The 14,795-nt window shown below is 39.1% G+C and overlaps 1 protein-coding gene across 2 annotated transcripts in view; it reads right to left on the bottom strand.

Annotated features, from left to right (window-relative positions):
- Positions 1-14,795, bottom strand: part of NFKB1 (nuclear factor kappa B subunit 1) — a 59,029-nt gene that overhangs the window by 27,022 nt on the left and 17,212 nt on the right. Inside the window, exons 4-5 of one of the 2 annotated variants that reach the window (XM_031608833.2) lie at positions 9,479-9,516; positions 6,470-6,568 (exon numbers count right to left, since the gene is read on the bottom strand). In XM_031608833.2, the coding sequence (XP_031464693.2) occupies positions 6,470-6,568; positions 9,479-9,516 (137 nt within the window). Of the gene's footprint in view, positions 1-6,469; positions 6,569-9,478; positions 9,520-14,795 lie in introns of both variants that reach the window. The other variant, XM_031608831.2, reaches the window with a different exon arrangement.

Below are 14,795 nucleotides of genomic sequence, written 5' to 3'. Positions count from 1 at the left end.
CAGTTATTTGTTTTATGTATTATTTAAAACATTATTTTTTTCTCCTCATGGATAATATACTTCAACTCAGTTATCTGTTACACATCATTTTCAAATTATAACAAATATAAAATTATCTTGATTTTAAAAAAAGCAAACATTACCTTCCCTTCCAATTCACTTAATTAACCCTTTTATCAATGTTGTTTTTTTCCCTCCTCCTCTAAGGTTTCTTCTCATTTGCCTGAGGAAAAGTTCTTTGTATTACAGTAGCTCATAGATCTAATCAACTAAGGTATTAAAGGATCACGATGAACATTAAAGTGATGAATCAGTGATGAACTGAACACTTAAGGTTATATTGTTGATAAAACGCTGATAACCAGGGATTGCCACAGCTTCACCACATTATAAGTCCTGCTAGCCTCCTTCACTCCATTTAACCCCTCTCTTGAATGCATTCCATCACAGCTGAAACACTCTGCATACTTGTAACATGCGTCTTCAACGTCTTCCAATTTGCTGCTAACAATAAAAAAACCCAAAGTATGAAAAAACTGTTCCAGGAGAAACAGGTGTGCAAAAGTCTTCTCACTACTCATTGCTTGTGAGATAACCGTATAAAACTGTAGTCATGGGTGATTTACAAGTGGCACTTTCACAGGGGAGTACTTGTGCTTTCATCTGTAATCGCTCCTGGATTGAAACAATACAAACATGCAGAATAATCCCTGCTTTGTCATTTCTATCATTCTCAGCAGTGAGAAAATGCAGGAATCTCTGTGTAACATTCATAAAATGAACTGAAAATAAAAACATTACATTTTGTGCTAAATGTCACCTTCATTACTACAACTAAGTTTTCAAAAATATTTTCTTTTCATCCCTAACTAAGAAAGGCTTTTCCTGCTAGAAAGTTCCCAGCACATCTACAGCATTATATTCATTATGAGTAACATGCATGTTCTTGTGTCACTTCAGAAAAGTTCAAGACAACCCTTCATCAGCTGTAGAAACCACAGTGAAACTGTAGGTAGGACTGGTGCACGGCAAGGACTTTCCAGCCTCTGAAAGCAGAACATATAGCTGCAGTGGTAACCAGATTGCAATTTTCCCATGTTACTCAGCTCTGCACCATCTTTGTAGTCTCTTCTTAGGTGAGAGAAAAAAAAAAAAAAAGTTCTTAAAATCTAATACTTTATATAGATCATTTGGCAAGAAAAGACTCTTTTCTAGGCTGAAATTCTATGCTGCAAAGGCTATAGGATGCTTCCTTTGCTTTACAGGCGGACCTTCCTACAAGATTTTGTGACATCCAGCTCATCTGCACCCAGAAAAACAGCCCCAGTGGTTAACCATCCTTATGTAACCTAAAATAAGTCTGAAATCATTTTGGGGTATCCTTGAATCATTGATACCATCACAACTGCTGAATAATCCAAAATGTATTCAGGTATTAATATATACAAATAACTGCCACCTTTTACTTCACATAGAAAATGCAGTCAAAGGTGCTAGAAGGTAGACAGCATATTACAATACTGGATATCTGTACAGGAGTACAAAGATTATGGTGTTGACAGAAAAAAAAAAAAAAGCTATCTGCAATGAGATGGAGACAGCAGTTGGGTGCTATACTGCTCCAAAGCAGATCTGGGATCTGAAAAAAAAATAGCCACTGAACATCAAATTGAAGATAGGGGAGAAAAAAGAAAATAAGGAGTTCCTGGGAAGAAGCATAGCTGTAATACTTGATTACATCCCGTACTGAAGCACATTCAATTGATCTAATCTGAAAAAGTTAAAATGCTTCAGGCTCACATTTATCGGCTGTTCCTGTTTGAGAGAGATTTGCCTGAGAGATTAAAAGGACTCTGTGAACTTGAAATTTCAAAACAAAAGTTGATTTTTTTTTCAGTTATTCCACATCTTTTTGAGATCCAACCCCCTAGATTTTTTTTTAATACATTCTACAACTTTACAAAAACTTCATAAAAAACATCTTTCAAGTAGAAAGATGTTTTTTCCAGTTACTCATACAAGCAAGAAGTGAAACCAACTAGTTAACTAAAGAAAGCAAATGATGGAAAAGACCATGTCAAACATACAAAGCCAGCAAAGATAAAAATAAGTATTTCTCTTTCTAATCGTTTTGTTATAGAAGCTACATCCCCAATCTTGCCTGACCTTTTGAGTATGACCAGCAGTGTTGTCATAAATACAAGAAAAGTTCCACAGATGAGGCATCACTCATTCTTTGTAAATGCCAAATATGAGTTGCCAGCCTAACATACATTTCAAACTTGGTAGGAATTTTTTAGGCACTAAAGTACTTATTTAGAAGCCCGAGAATAAACAATGTACAGTAACTTAAATCAATGGGAGTTTTAAATCTTTTGATCCTCTCCGAATTTGAGGTCACAGATTCCGACGTACTGCTTTAGAAGCCTGAGTAAATGGACTCAGCGCTTCAGACTTGGCCTAACCAACTTTGGCAGCAAAAAGCACAAACCTCAATGGATTTACCTTTGGCTGACTTGCTTCAGTGCAGGCTTTCAATGGGAATTACAGATTTATACAAAAAATATCTGTTTATTGTCCACTAGTGATTATTTCTCAATTCCGCTCTTGAATGAATTAATCTTTAACCTGTAATCAGCAAACTAACACTCCACAATTTAATTTCTATGGAGTGGAAAAAGCTTTCTTTAACAAGTTTATCAACCAAACAACTTGCCTCATTTTCTGCAAATGCTCCTCCCGAACTTGAATTAGGTGCTGAAATCCCCCTGATTTCAATGAGAACGCTTATCTCCAAATTGAAGTATAATTTAGGATAGCCTAAGGACATGTCTGGATGGGCAGTGCTCTTATTTGGGTACCTGAGTTCAGGGCTGCCTAAATGGGACTCAGCTTTGATCCTCAAGCTGAACTGCTCTACATCCAAACTCATGGGTACAGAGACAGCGCTCATTAGCTTGGGCACATCTCTGAGCAATGTGGTTACTCAGCCTTTAGGCTGAAACTCATTTACATCCAGCTCACAGAATAGACAACTTGAAATTGTGTGCAGCCACCCATGTAGATTTGCCCCAAGGGAAATGAAAACTCAGGACATTTCCGTCACACCACTGTTTTCAGTAAATTCTTTTCACACCCAAAACTGTATCAGTGTCAAGCTTGAATACGCCAATATCAGTATGGAAGATCAGGACATACAAACATGTAAAAAAGGCAAGTGGAAATATTCTATGGAAGTTTTCTGGCAGTTTTCCAAATATATCAGAACAAGCATCTTATGAATAAGAATGGAAGGTAGTTCAGTAAGCTGGTGATATCAGACAACCTTGTTCTTTGTTCTTTTGGTGGTGTTTTTTTTTTCCTAAAACTCTTCAGAAGATTTTAGGAAAGCATATCTGTTATTATTTGGCTATAGAACAACTATACAGAACTCTCAAATGTTCTTTGCTTGAACCAGCTAATAAAGAGCCAACAGCTCAAAAGCCATAATTTCATCTGTTCTAAATGTTACAACTTTCTGCTATTGCATTGTTTCCACTAAGCAGACAAAAATGAAATTTAAATGAATAATTTTACATAACTTATCCTTAAATCTAGCTTCACAGAATCACAAAACCGTAGGGGTTGGAAGGGACTTCTAGAGATTTTCATGTCCAACCCGCCTGCTAAAGCAGGTTCTCTAAAGTAGATCGCACAGGCAGGCATTCAGACAGGGAGACTGATGAGAGAGACAGGATTCCACAACCTTTCTGGACAGAAAAGAAGTTCTTCACTATAGTTTGTTCAATATCTATAGTTCCTCTGTAAGGATATATAAAACTCATGTAATCTTGTAAGCATGTAGCACTTTCTGTACATACTAGTAGGATTACTGGTAGCAAAGACAGCTGTAAACAAAGGAATACAATTCCATTAAGTTGAATGAATTCTATCCTCGGAATTATAGTAAAAATACTACTGCTAACCAGGCTATACATGCTGTTAAAACTAGAGTCTTAAAATCAATTCCAAGTTACCAGGCAGTGCACCAGGCAGTGCAGTTTTGTCTCAAACGCAAAGCAGAACTGCTACACTAACTCCTGACATGCACCATCTTCTAATATGCTCTACAGGGTGTGGTTAAATGCGTAATTAACTACCAAAACATCTTGCTCAGAGACACATGGCAGAGTCTTCAGCTCTCCAGCCTTTAAATGAAAGACACATATTCATACATTCCAGCTCAGCTAGAAGTAAGGGAGTAGGTGCAGGAAAAAAAGTTGGTTGAGATTCAGTAGTCCACATTATTCAAGAGGTCATATCAGATCACTGCGTTTTCTTCAGGTCTACAATGCATAATCCTATGAAAAGGGTGCAGGGAGACTACAACAATTTTTTGTGCACTGAAAACATCTATTCTCAGAACGCTCCGTGGTGCCTATTGATAAGTTATATCAGCTTTTTGTGCAGAGTTGGCCAAGCAGAAGAAAGATCCTGGTGTCAGCTGTACAGATCACCTCATAGCCAAGGTTTGAAGATCTGTCACAAAGATGAGTTTGTTGTTTGTTTTTTTTTACATTAAAGTTCAAAACACACTACTGTCCTTTCACATCACTCTGATCAGCAAATGAAAGTTTTATGGTGAAAGTCTTGGTGTAACTGTAAAAAATCAAATAAAATACAATAATCTTCAAATGTGCTCACCTCATTTATGACAAGGTGAGCACCCTTTGACAAAACACCAGAGAGACTTACAGGAAAAGGTGTGAAATGCTTCTCTATTCGCTGGCACCACTTGAATCAAGAACAAGCAGTAACAAGTAACGGCCTTGAGGAATTTACTTGTTGTGTTCCTTTGCCAGCCTCTCCCAGCAGGTGTTGCCATGCGGGGATTTGTAGTAGAAAAAACCCAGATGCACACAGAAGGACAAGAGGGAGGGAGGGGACAGGACACGTGTGTTGGGAGAGCTTTAGATGAAATTAAAATCTGATGATCAATGAAAACAGGAGGTTTGATGGAAAGCCAAAGAACATTTTGCTTTCTAGTTTTTCCATGGAAAAATTCCATTCCCTATACAACTTCTCATTGTGTGTATACTTGTCATGCTATTGTATGTCCCATGACACCTTTAGGAAACACAACAGCATGACAATTATTATCAATAACACTTGATATTTTTATTAATTATCAATATAGATGGAATTGTAATCCAAAGACATGGCATCATTGAGGTACATAATTTTCATACGAACATACCAGTAAATTTTATTCACTGGTTCATCATCACCATCACAATAGGAAAGGAAAATGCAAGTAGAACCTTTGCCTGGGCTAGCAGTTTTTCCTAACAGTTTTGCAAGGCTAAATTTCTCATCCTCCTCTCAGTTTGCCAGACTAAAACACCCTAGGCTATCTCAACCAATGCTGATTATTTTCCATTGAGTCATGCATGTACTGATTCATTCTGGAGATGCAGCTGTTCCAAACTCTAGCCTTTCTCAAGAATTGCAGAAGAACTACACACACGTACAAGAGAAAGTTGACAAGCAGCACACAGCAAGGCCCGGCGCAGAGACTGACTGACTGCCACCCTTTCCATTCCCTTCTCTTCTTGTAAAGAAGACAACAACAGAATTAACAGATATTAATCCTGCTCCTCGTGATACAATCTCTAGTGTAAAAGTTCACTAAATATGTAATATAACAACAAGACTGAGACTTTCATTAACTTAAAAAAAAAAAAAAAAAAAGCAGAAAATGCATAGTTTATGTTTTCCTCTCTTCTACACAGAAAGAATTTTCTGCAAGAACCTTAGGCAATAAAAGTTTGTCCCTAATCCTAGAACAGTTAACCATCACTGTTATAGTCTTCATATTGCGGTAGCTCTGAATGTTTCTTTAATTAACATGCGTAATCTTTTTCCTGGAAAGAAAAAAAAGGTTCAGAACTCCTGAATATAATGCTACTCCTGTTAAAATAACATGTTTTGGTTGATTTTAAAGTTACCTGGATTAAATCCTTAAGAACCTAAGGACTTAATATCCTAGAGCCATTGAGTAAGGAGTAACATGAACAGACAAGGAAGGGAAAGCAGGTAAATAGCATTTCAGACTGGACTGGGATAACTGAGTAGATTCAAGCTGTGCATTATGCAAGTAGTAGAGTAACTGACCAGCTCAGACCATGCATTATACTAAAACCACACCTTAGGGAAGAACTCCATTGGTAAGTGCAGGAGCAGTGCAGCGAGGGGATAGGTGCAGGAAAGATTAGTGTTCAACAGCTAATACATAAATACAGTGCCAAAATAAGTCCACGAATCTGAGAACTACTTTCTTTTTAAACCAACTGCACTTTTAAAGTGAAAATGAAGTGCAGTCAACTTCATGTAAAGTGAGTAATTTCATAATAATGTACGTTGATTTGCAGTAGGGTCCTTATATATGCTTACATTCAGTTTGCAAAATATTAATGTTTTATGTCCTAACCTTGACTTGGGGGTATGACTTTTTGTTCTTCTCACTGGAAGCACCAGGAAGTCCACCATGTGAAGGCCCTTCGCATACGTATCGGAATCGAAAGCCCCTCTGTGGAAATAAAAAGAAACTTGAAAGCTCTTTGAAAACAAAACTGAAAAAAGCACATGCGTGCGCACATACACACACACGCACACACACACACGACTTGCCCAAACAGCCCACAAGTGCTAAAGTTACAGCTGTTCATCCCTGAAATGCTGTCTGAATGACAGCTCACAAAGCACCACTGAGCTAGCCCCAGGTAAACTCTTCTATTCCCACTATTACACATTAGAAACAGCCAGAAATTCTCCTTTCAGTAAGTGAAGACATTCTGAAGCAGAGATCTATTTATACTTTCAAAACAAGATGATAAATAAATGACAGATAATACAAGAATAGATGCTATTTTTGTCACAATAGACAGGTAGAATTACAATAGTTAGGTAGAGATTGCAAACAATCAGGGAAAAAAAGCATCACAGAGAAAAGAATATGGATGAAACTGAAATCCTTCTTCCTTGTGGGAAAAGCATGTGGAAGTTGTAGCTCTGAGCAGAGCAAAGCCCTGGAGCCTCGCAAAAGTTTCAAGGCACTCTGAATGACCCATTAGCAATCACTCTAGAGTACGGCAGTCCATGTATTCCATTTTTATTTACAGGAAAATAATATTCCCTTTGCTTTACTAAGTCCTCTATATGATACAGAAGATGTGAATTTTATGCATATGTACTTGGTAACTCTCAACTCTACTTAACTATGCTATTTTATATGCCCTCTCCCACCCCTGAATACTTTCAGACCTACTCGCCAGTCCTGCAAATTCTGACACAGCCCTCCTGATGTATTCAAGGCCATCCATTAAGTGTTGCGTTATTCATGAAAGATCTTTAGCTTCTGTCTAATAGACAGCATCTCTGAATTTGATGCCTCTATTAGCCTGAGAGTGAACTGGCTCAAAAAATTACTCTATAATCATTACATCTATCTCACTGAAACCTTTTCAGTTTATGAACATGCCTTTCAAGAAAATGGAAAGATCTGTCTTTTGTTCAGATCCCAACCAGACAATGTAATCAATTCTAAATAATATATTTGCTTTCACACAGAGTGCTGAGCAACCAAGTGAAGTGCTCAACTATGAGCCTGAGCTCAAGGCATCCAGCACACAACGCAGTTTCCAGAGTCATTATGTGTGGAATGACTGAGGCTCTCTTCACTTGCCATGCCTTACAGCCTAAAGGTCTGGCAGACATTTGAGTAGCCTTCCCCAGTCTATCACCCTTCCAGTGCTAGCTGTGTTCTCACACATACAGTCCTATATTTCTCTGATGCCTCTTGATTCCCAAAAAGCACTCTGCCTGTGGATCACTCTTATGACACTGTATAAACCTCTGCCCTGCTTGCTACATGGGTACTGCACTACAGAGCTGCTTACGGGAACATCATGGATGGAAAGAGTGGCTTCCTTTTAGACACTGATACTACAGGCTCTGCCATGCAAAGAATGACCTGATTTAGGATGAAGTAAAACTGAAGGAGGAGTGGCCAGCAGGGACAGGGAGGTGATTGTCCCCCTCTACTCTGCTCTTGTGAGACCCCATCTGGAGTACTGAGTCCAGGTCTGGAGCCCCCAGTACAAGAAAGACAGGGAGCTGTTGGAGAGGATCCAGAGGAGGGCCACGAAGATGATCAGGGGACTGGAGCACCTCCCCTACGAAGACAGGCTGAGGGACCTGGGCTTGTTCAGCCTGGAGAAGAGAAGGCTGCGGGGTGACCTCATTGCAGCCTTTCAATACCCAAAGGGAGCCTACAAACAGGAGAGGAATCAACTCTTTGAAAGGGTAGATAACTGCAGGATGAGGGGAAATGGTTTTAAGTTGAGGGAGGGAAGATTTAGGTTGGATGTCAGGGGGAAGTTCTTTACTGTGAGAGTGGTGAGGTGCTGGAACAGGCTGCCCAGAGAGGTTGTGGATGCCCTGTCCGTGGAAGTGTTCAAGGCCAGACTGGATGGGGCCCTGGGCAACCTGGTCTAGTATTAAATGTGGAGGTTGGTGGCCCTGCCCATGGCAGGGGGGTTGGAGATGATCCTTAAGGTCCCTTCCAGCCCTGGCCATTCTGTGATTCTGTGAAGAAGGAAGAGTTCACAGTACACTGCTGTTTTTCACCTGAGACACCTAGCTGCCCCCTATTCCCTTAAGTAAAAAAATGGTCTCAGTGTGTGCCTGAAACAAATGTCTCTGCTGTGACTGGATTGCGACATGCTTTTGCAGAAGACCAAGCACTGAGCAGAATGGCTTCTAGACACTCTTGTCTACCTAACAGCTGCTCGATCTAGGATTTTATGCAACTTTGTACTTCAGTTGCAGGAAAACTAACCAGTGCATAGGGATGGACACCACCAGGGCAGCTTAAGTGAGAATCTGAGTCACGAAAAAGTTACTTTCAAGAATTAATCCTTATTTTTTCTTGAGTTATTCAGAACAGCTAACTGTGACAAGAGGAATCTCAAAGGACAACATAATTTCTTCATGATGGCAAAACACAAGTCAAAATTTCCTTTAACTTCTGGGAACAGAACTTTTGCTTTTTTTTTCTTTTCCTTTCACATCTTTCAAGAAACATGAAACAAATACTAAAAATCTTCCATATCTATTAATTTATATTTCGAAATACTGGGGCACTGAAGAGTCATTTCTAAGATGAAAAGCCTATATCTAGCAAGATATTTTTTTAAACCCTCAGTTGTTTTTGTTTTTTTTTCTTAGACACTTCCAGAGACACAGAGAAGAAGACAGAACAAAACAGGAAACGATTTAACTACAAAAGCAAGAGGAAAAAATGCTTATGGTTAAGTGCGATATTTGTTATTAAGTTTAACCTCTTCAACACTTTTTTTCTCATCTTAAGTCACAGTTTTATTTGTAGCTGAACACAGTGACATAGGCATTGCAAAGATTTTCCAAGCAGTGCTCTTACCTGTTTTGGCTGTTCAATGATTTGAAGATACGGTCCATCTGCTAACATAAAAGAAAAGTGTTAATGCAAATTACATTTCTATACATGAGTTACAAGGATAAAACTGATGTCTTTCAATGTCTTGACATTTCTGAAAGCAACTAAGCATCTTCAGAACATAAATAAAATTATAATGAATAATATAATCAGTTGAAAGTCAACCATTGCTAATCTTTACCAAGACCAGTGGAATAAGAAGGGAATTAATAATTTACAAAAACTTAATTTCAGCTCAGAGGACATAAAGGCACAACTCAGATCAGCCAGTTAAGACACTCAGCAGTAAGAAAAGGATTCTCTCCTTGCCACTGATGAGCAGGCTGGCCTTCCTGAGTGAAGGTTAAATTTTGTATTTAAACCCCTTAGGCTCTAAAGATTGTATTCACCAAGCCTTGGCCTCAGGGCTTCCTAGTGTCTAGGTGCTCTTGAAAGTTTTCAGACAGCCAATGGGAAGCTCTGAGGTGTGGGAATATAGGAGGAATTTAAGTTGTCTCAACTTGTCTTAACAGTCAGATCTGCTTCAGAAAATGGGATTGAGGAGCCTAAACAATTTTCATTCCTTTAATAATTTCAGATATACTTTAAAATAAATTGTTCTGCAGCGTCTCTAAAACATGGAATACACTCTATTTAACTACAAATACAGACTATAATGAAATCTGTCCATGTTGCCAATACATGGAGTTACATTCTAATAAATTGTTTGTTTTTCAGACAAGACATATTAGCTTTACCAAGTTTAAGCCTTGCATAATTCTCTAAATGCTAGCTAACTTAAAACCATAAACCTCATTCAAAATTCACCAGCATAAACATCCACCAGAGTTGAGAATTAATTGCCTCAAAGGTAAAATTTCTTTTCTACTTCTTAATCAACAAAGAAGAGGATTTCAACACTAAGAATTCAGTTATTATCAAAGGAGACTCCAAACAGCTTCGCTTGCTATGAACACCTGCATAATTTATTGCCAGCTGTACTCCTGTTGGATTTATGCATCACTCATTACTTATATCCTATTAAAGTTATTAATATTGAGGAATCTAGGAAGTTTGCTGGTACACATGAAAGCTTCAGAACGGACAGTATGCAGTTATACGGCAGGCCTGCAAGCATACACAGAACATATCATGCCTTGTCAACATCCAAAAGAAGGCATGATCAGCCTCTGAACATCTGCAAGTATTTGTACCAAGTACCATGCAATCCAGCCACCTCAATCAGGTAGTACTTGGCTCAAGCACAGAACTACATACTTGTATCAGCTTCCATCTAACAATAACCTCATGTTCACTGACAACTAAAAATGGCAGAGAATATGCTTCTTTATAGTTTGCAGCACAACTTCATGTGTCTCTCTCTGTTCCTCACTACAACTTATCTCTAATAAAACAGATCTTCATGTCTTCAGACATGTTCTTAACTGAACAGCTTTCTCTCAAAATGAAAAATTTTGGTAAGTAAGCTAATAGATACAACTTTTATTTTGCTGTCAAAGCCAGCAAATGAATTTATTTCATATCAAAGTTACATTGTAAATGCCAGTCACAACAATTTCAAATATAAAGATCATTTATTTCCCAAGTCCAACACTCTTCCTGTGAAAAAGTAAACAGCACTACAACCAAAATCTTTGAAGTCAAGTAAGCAACTGCCTCAAGAAAAAATATACATCATTTTACACTGGAAAGCATGAAAAAATATTTTAGACTTTAGAAATTTTAAAATATGTAGATTAATATTTAGTTTTAGTGCGATTTTATGCTTTTGTGTGTGTGTGTGTGTAACATGGAGTCAAGATGAATAAAGTTAGGTTTAAAGTTAGGTTTACATACAATATTGCACTTAGATTTAACTGGCACTTTTATCTGTGAACACACCTGCAACCCTCCCCATTCTTTAGACATCTAAAATGTTACAATTCATGTTATACTTTAGCAATCCAGAGGCCTTGCATCCTCTGAGCACTGGCAGAAATAATTCACATTAAATACAACAGTGTAACTCAATTCTCAACCAAGCCCCTATCCAGGTCATGACCTGCCAAGTAGTTCTTTGACTGTTTTCCCCTTAGGAATTCACTTTCAAGGCATATACCTGGGACTAGAATCAGCACAAAATCCCACTGCTCTCTCTCAACCATTAAGCCAGAAAAACAAAGTACTCTTTTCTGTAAAAGCTGAGTGGTTACAGAAGTCCACTATGAAGCAGATGATCCAGGTTCAAAAGGTCAGCATGAGGGAGTTCATATGCCTACAAGAGGGATTTACATTACACTGGCCTAGTGGAAAGCTTAAGGGAATTCTTTGTACTACTGACATAGTTTCACCTTGCATGCACGAAAATGAAAAATTTAGGACACTAGAATTTGTGCCCCCTTTGGGGGAAAGAACAAAACAAAACAAAAACTTACAAAAATCACATAAACATAAGAAAAATCAAAGTATCTTAAATACCAATACTAGGAAGTACAAAAAAAGGTTGCAGAGTAAATGTCTAAAAGCAAATTATATCTGCTGACATTAATAAGTGACAGCAGACAGATTAATCAAACATATACCAATTTATGTAAAACAATGTTTTGCAAGATCTTATTTTAGTTTTTGGGTTGTAAGAATAAACATTTTCTCTTTTCCTATCACTAATTTAGTATGTTAATATAGCATATGAAGCACATCTGAGCAAGTGGACAGAGAAGGCATACTAAGGCATTTAATTATACCAAAAATTCTATTTAAAAATAAAGAGGCAATATTCAAAGTAACTTTCAAGCATAAGTAATATATTGACTATGAAAAGAATTCTACTTTGCAAGACATGTCATACAGCCATCTCTCCCTAGACTCTGAATACTTTCCAGAAGTACATTAGATAGGCAGCCTAGCATTTATTATGTGGTCCCTTCTCCATTTCTTCCTCTCTTCCTCTCAAATTTTTCCTGAGGAAGAAAAAAATATGAAAGAAAGTGAAGTGTTTTGCACAGGGAAGTTTCTAATAGTTCATTTCTATTAAGTAGGCATGTCTAGTCTAAACAAATGAAAGCTGAAGGTGTACACTTTGCAAATGGAGTGAATAGTGATAAGATTTGATAAAATAAGATTTGAGACAACATTCGCACCTCTGTTCTAGGTTGGGAGCAGTCAGTCCAATTAAAGTTGTGTTCTTCAAGTTCTTTTATAACAACCAACCCCCTTTTAGGTGTTACACAGCCAGAAAAAGGAATGCTAGTAAACACATAGCTTTACCTCCACTTTTGCTCTAGAGAGGCTGAAGCAGGATGCAGTAATGGAGTTCATCTCCATGTAGGATTAACTCCCACAGCTGCCAGGTATTGCCAAGGACTCCTCATGACTTGCCTGGCACTGCTGCACAACCAGGAGGGCCATGGACTGCAACTCAATCACATTCCCCTAACCAGGAGAGAGTTCGGTGCACTGCCATACTGTGATACTTCAGTGCTTCCTTTTCTGTCTTCTCCCTTCACTCGCCACAGGCCAACTCACATCCCACTACCTCCCTTCCAGCCTGAGTCACAGTTGCACTTCCCCACATCTCCTTTAACTGCTATATTTCTTCATTCTTCTTCCTGCCTGAGTCAGAAGCCCTCCTGCATCTTGATACTCCCACCACTTCTTCCTTCTTCCTCTTGACAGGCCTCATCCTGCACACGCACTTTGCAAAGGAGTACCCATCTTAACTACATTCTTCTCGTCAAAGCCAAGCCAAAGAACAATGGGATGCAATGTTGGTATGATATCTTTGCAGGCCTGGCAGCACCGTGGCACTCAGTGTGTCCTTTATCTAGCAGCTTCCCTAGTACCTGAAGACATTCAAGGGCATCTGCTCTGGTCACGTCCTCTCTGTTCCCTCAATACAGCTGTATTGTACCTCCTCCTGGTAACTGTACTGTTCAACTTTGTGGATATAGATGAAACCATTCACAGCCTCACGGTCATGGCTATTAAACCCCATACCATCACTCCTGAGTTGGCCCTGGAATGGGTACATTGCTGCTACATGCTCAGACTGGAGTGAGTCCAGAGGAGGGCAACAGGGATGAGCAGATGGGCTGCAGTATCTCTCCTATGAAGACAAGCCCAGAGAGCTGAGGTTGTTCAGCCTGGAGAAGAGAAGGCTCAAGGGAAATGTTCAAGCAGCCTTCTAGTACTTAAAGGAGGACTACAGGAAAGACAAGGAGAGAAATTCCATCAGGGAATGTAACAGTTTTAAACTAAAAAAAGAGTAGATTCAGATTAGACATTAGGAAGAAATTCTTCACTACGGAGGTGGTGAGGCACTGTAGTAGGCTGCCCAGAGAAGCTGTGGATGACCCCCACTGTGACTTAATCGAGCAGGCAGCTAAGCACCACACACATGATTGCTGACTCCCACTCTGTGGAAAGGGAGAAAGCATTAAAAAAAAAAAAAAAAAGAATACAACCTCATGGGTTGAGATAAGGTCAGTTTAATAAGAAAAGGGGCGAAGGTGGGAGAAAGGTAAAAAACAAACCAAGAATAAAAATCCTGTGTAAAGCACAATGCAATTACTCACCACTGGCTGACCCATGCCCAGGCAGTCCCCAAGCAGTGGCTGCCCACCCAAATCCCTTCAGTTTTCTTTTTCTGCATGATGCCTTACATCTAACTGGGGGCAGCTGCTGCCCTGGTTCTGCTCCTTTCCAACTCCCTGTGCACTCCCAGCCTCCTCAATGTCAATGCAGTATGAGAAACCAAAGAGTTTTGCTCAGCAAAGCATTGCTCAGCAACAACTAAAACATCAGTGCACTATCAGCAAAATTTCAACCTAAATCCAAAATACAGTGCTACACCAGCTACTAAAAAAAATTAGAAAATTATCTCAGTCAAAACCAGGATCCCCCATCTCTGGAAGTGTTCAAGGCCAGGCAGGATGGAGCTCTGTGCAACCTGGTCTAGAGGGAGGTGTCCCTGCCCATAGCAGGGGGGTTGGAACTAGATGGTCTTTAAAGACCCTTCTATTTCAAACTGTTCTCTGATTTACAAGTTATCCCCTGTCAGAGATCCACCCTCATAGGAACACAAATACAGTTTAAAGCGTGACATTTAAAGCAAAACGTTTAAAGCAAGCAGCACATGAGCTCTGCTTAACCTCCTTCTTCCTCCTTTTCACTCTTCAGTAGACAAGCACAGCAGATCTAGAAAAAAATACCAAGAGCCATAGGCAGGTCTGCCCATGCTTGTGAGGATCAGGGCCACTGATTTGGGACAGGGAAATGAATACCCATCTCATTTTTGGTGATG

This window comes from Phasianus colchicus, chromosome 4 (assembly GCF_987193195.1).
Source record: "Phasianus colchicus chromosome 4, bPhaCol1.hap1.1, whole genome shotgun sequence".
Lineage (NCBI taxonomy): Eukaryota > Metazoa > Chordata > Aves > Galliformes > Phasianidae > Phasianus > Phasianus colchicus.
Note: the sequence above shows the minus strand (reverse complement) of the source record. Positions and strands in the feature narration are given on the sequence as shown.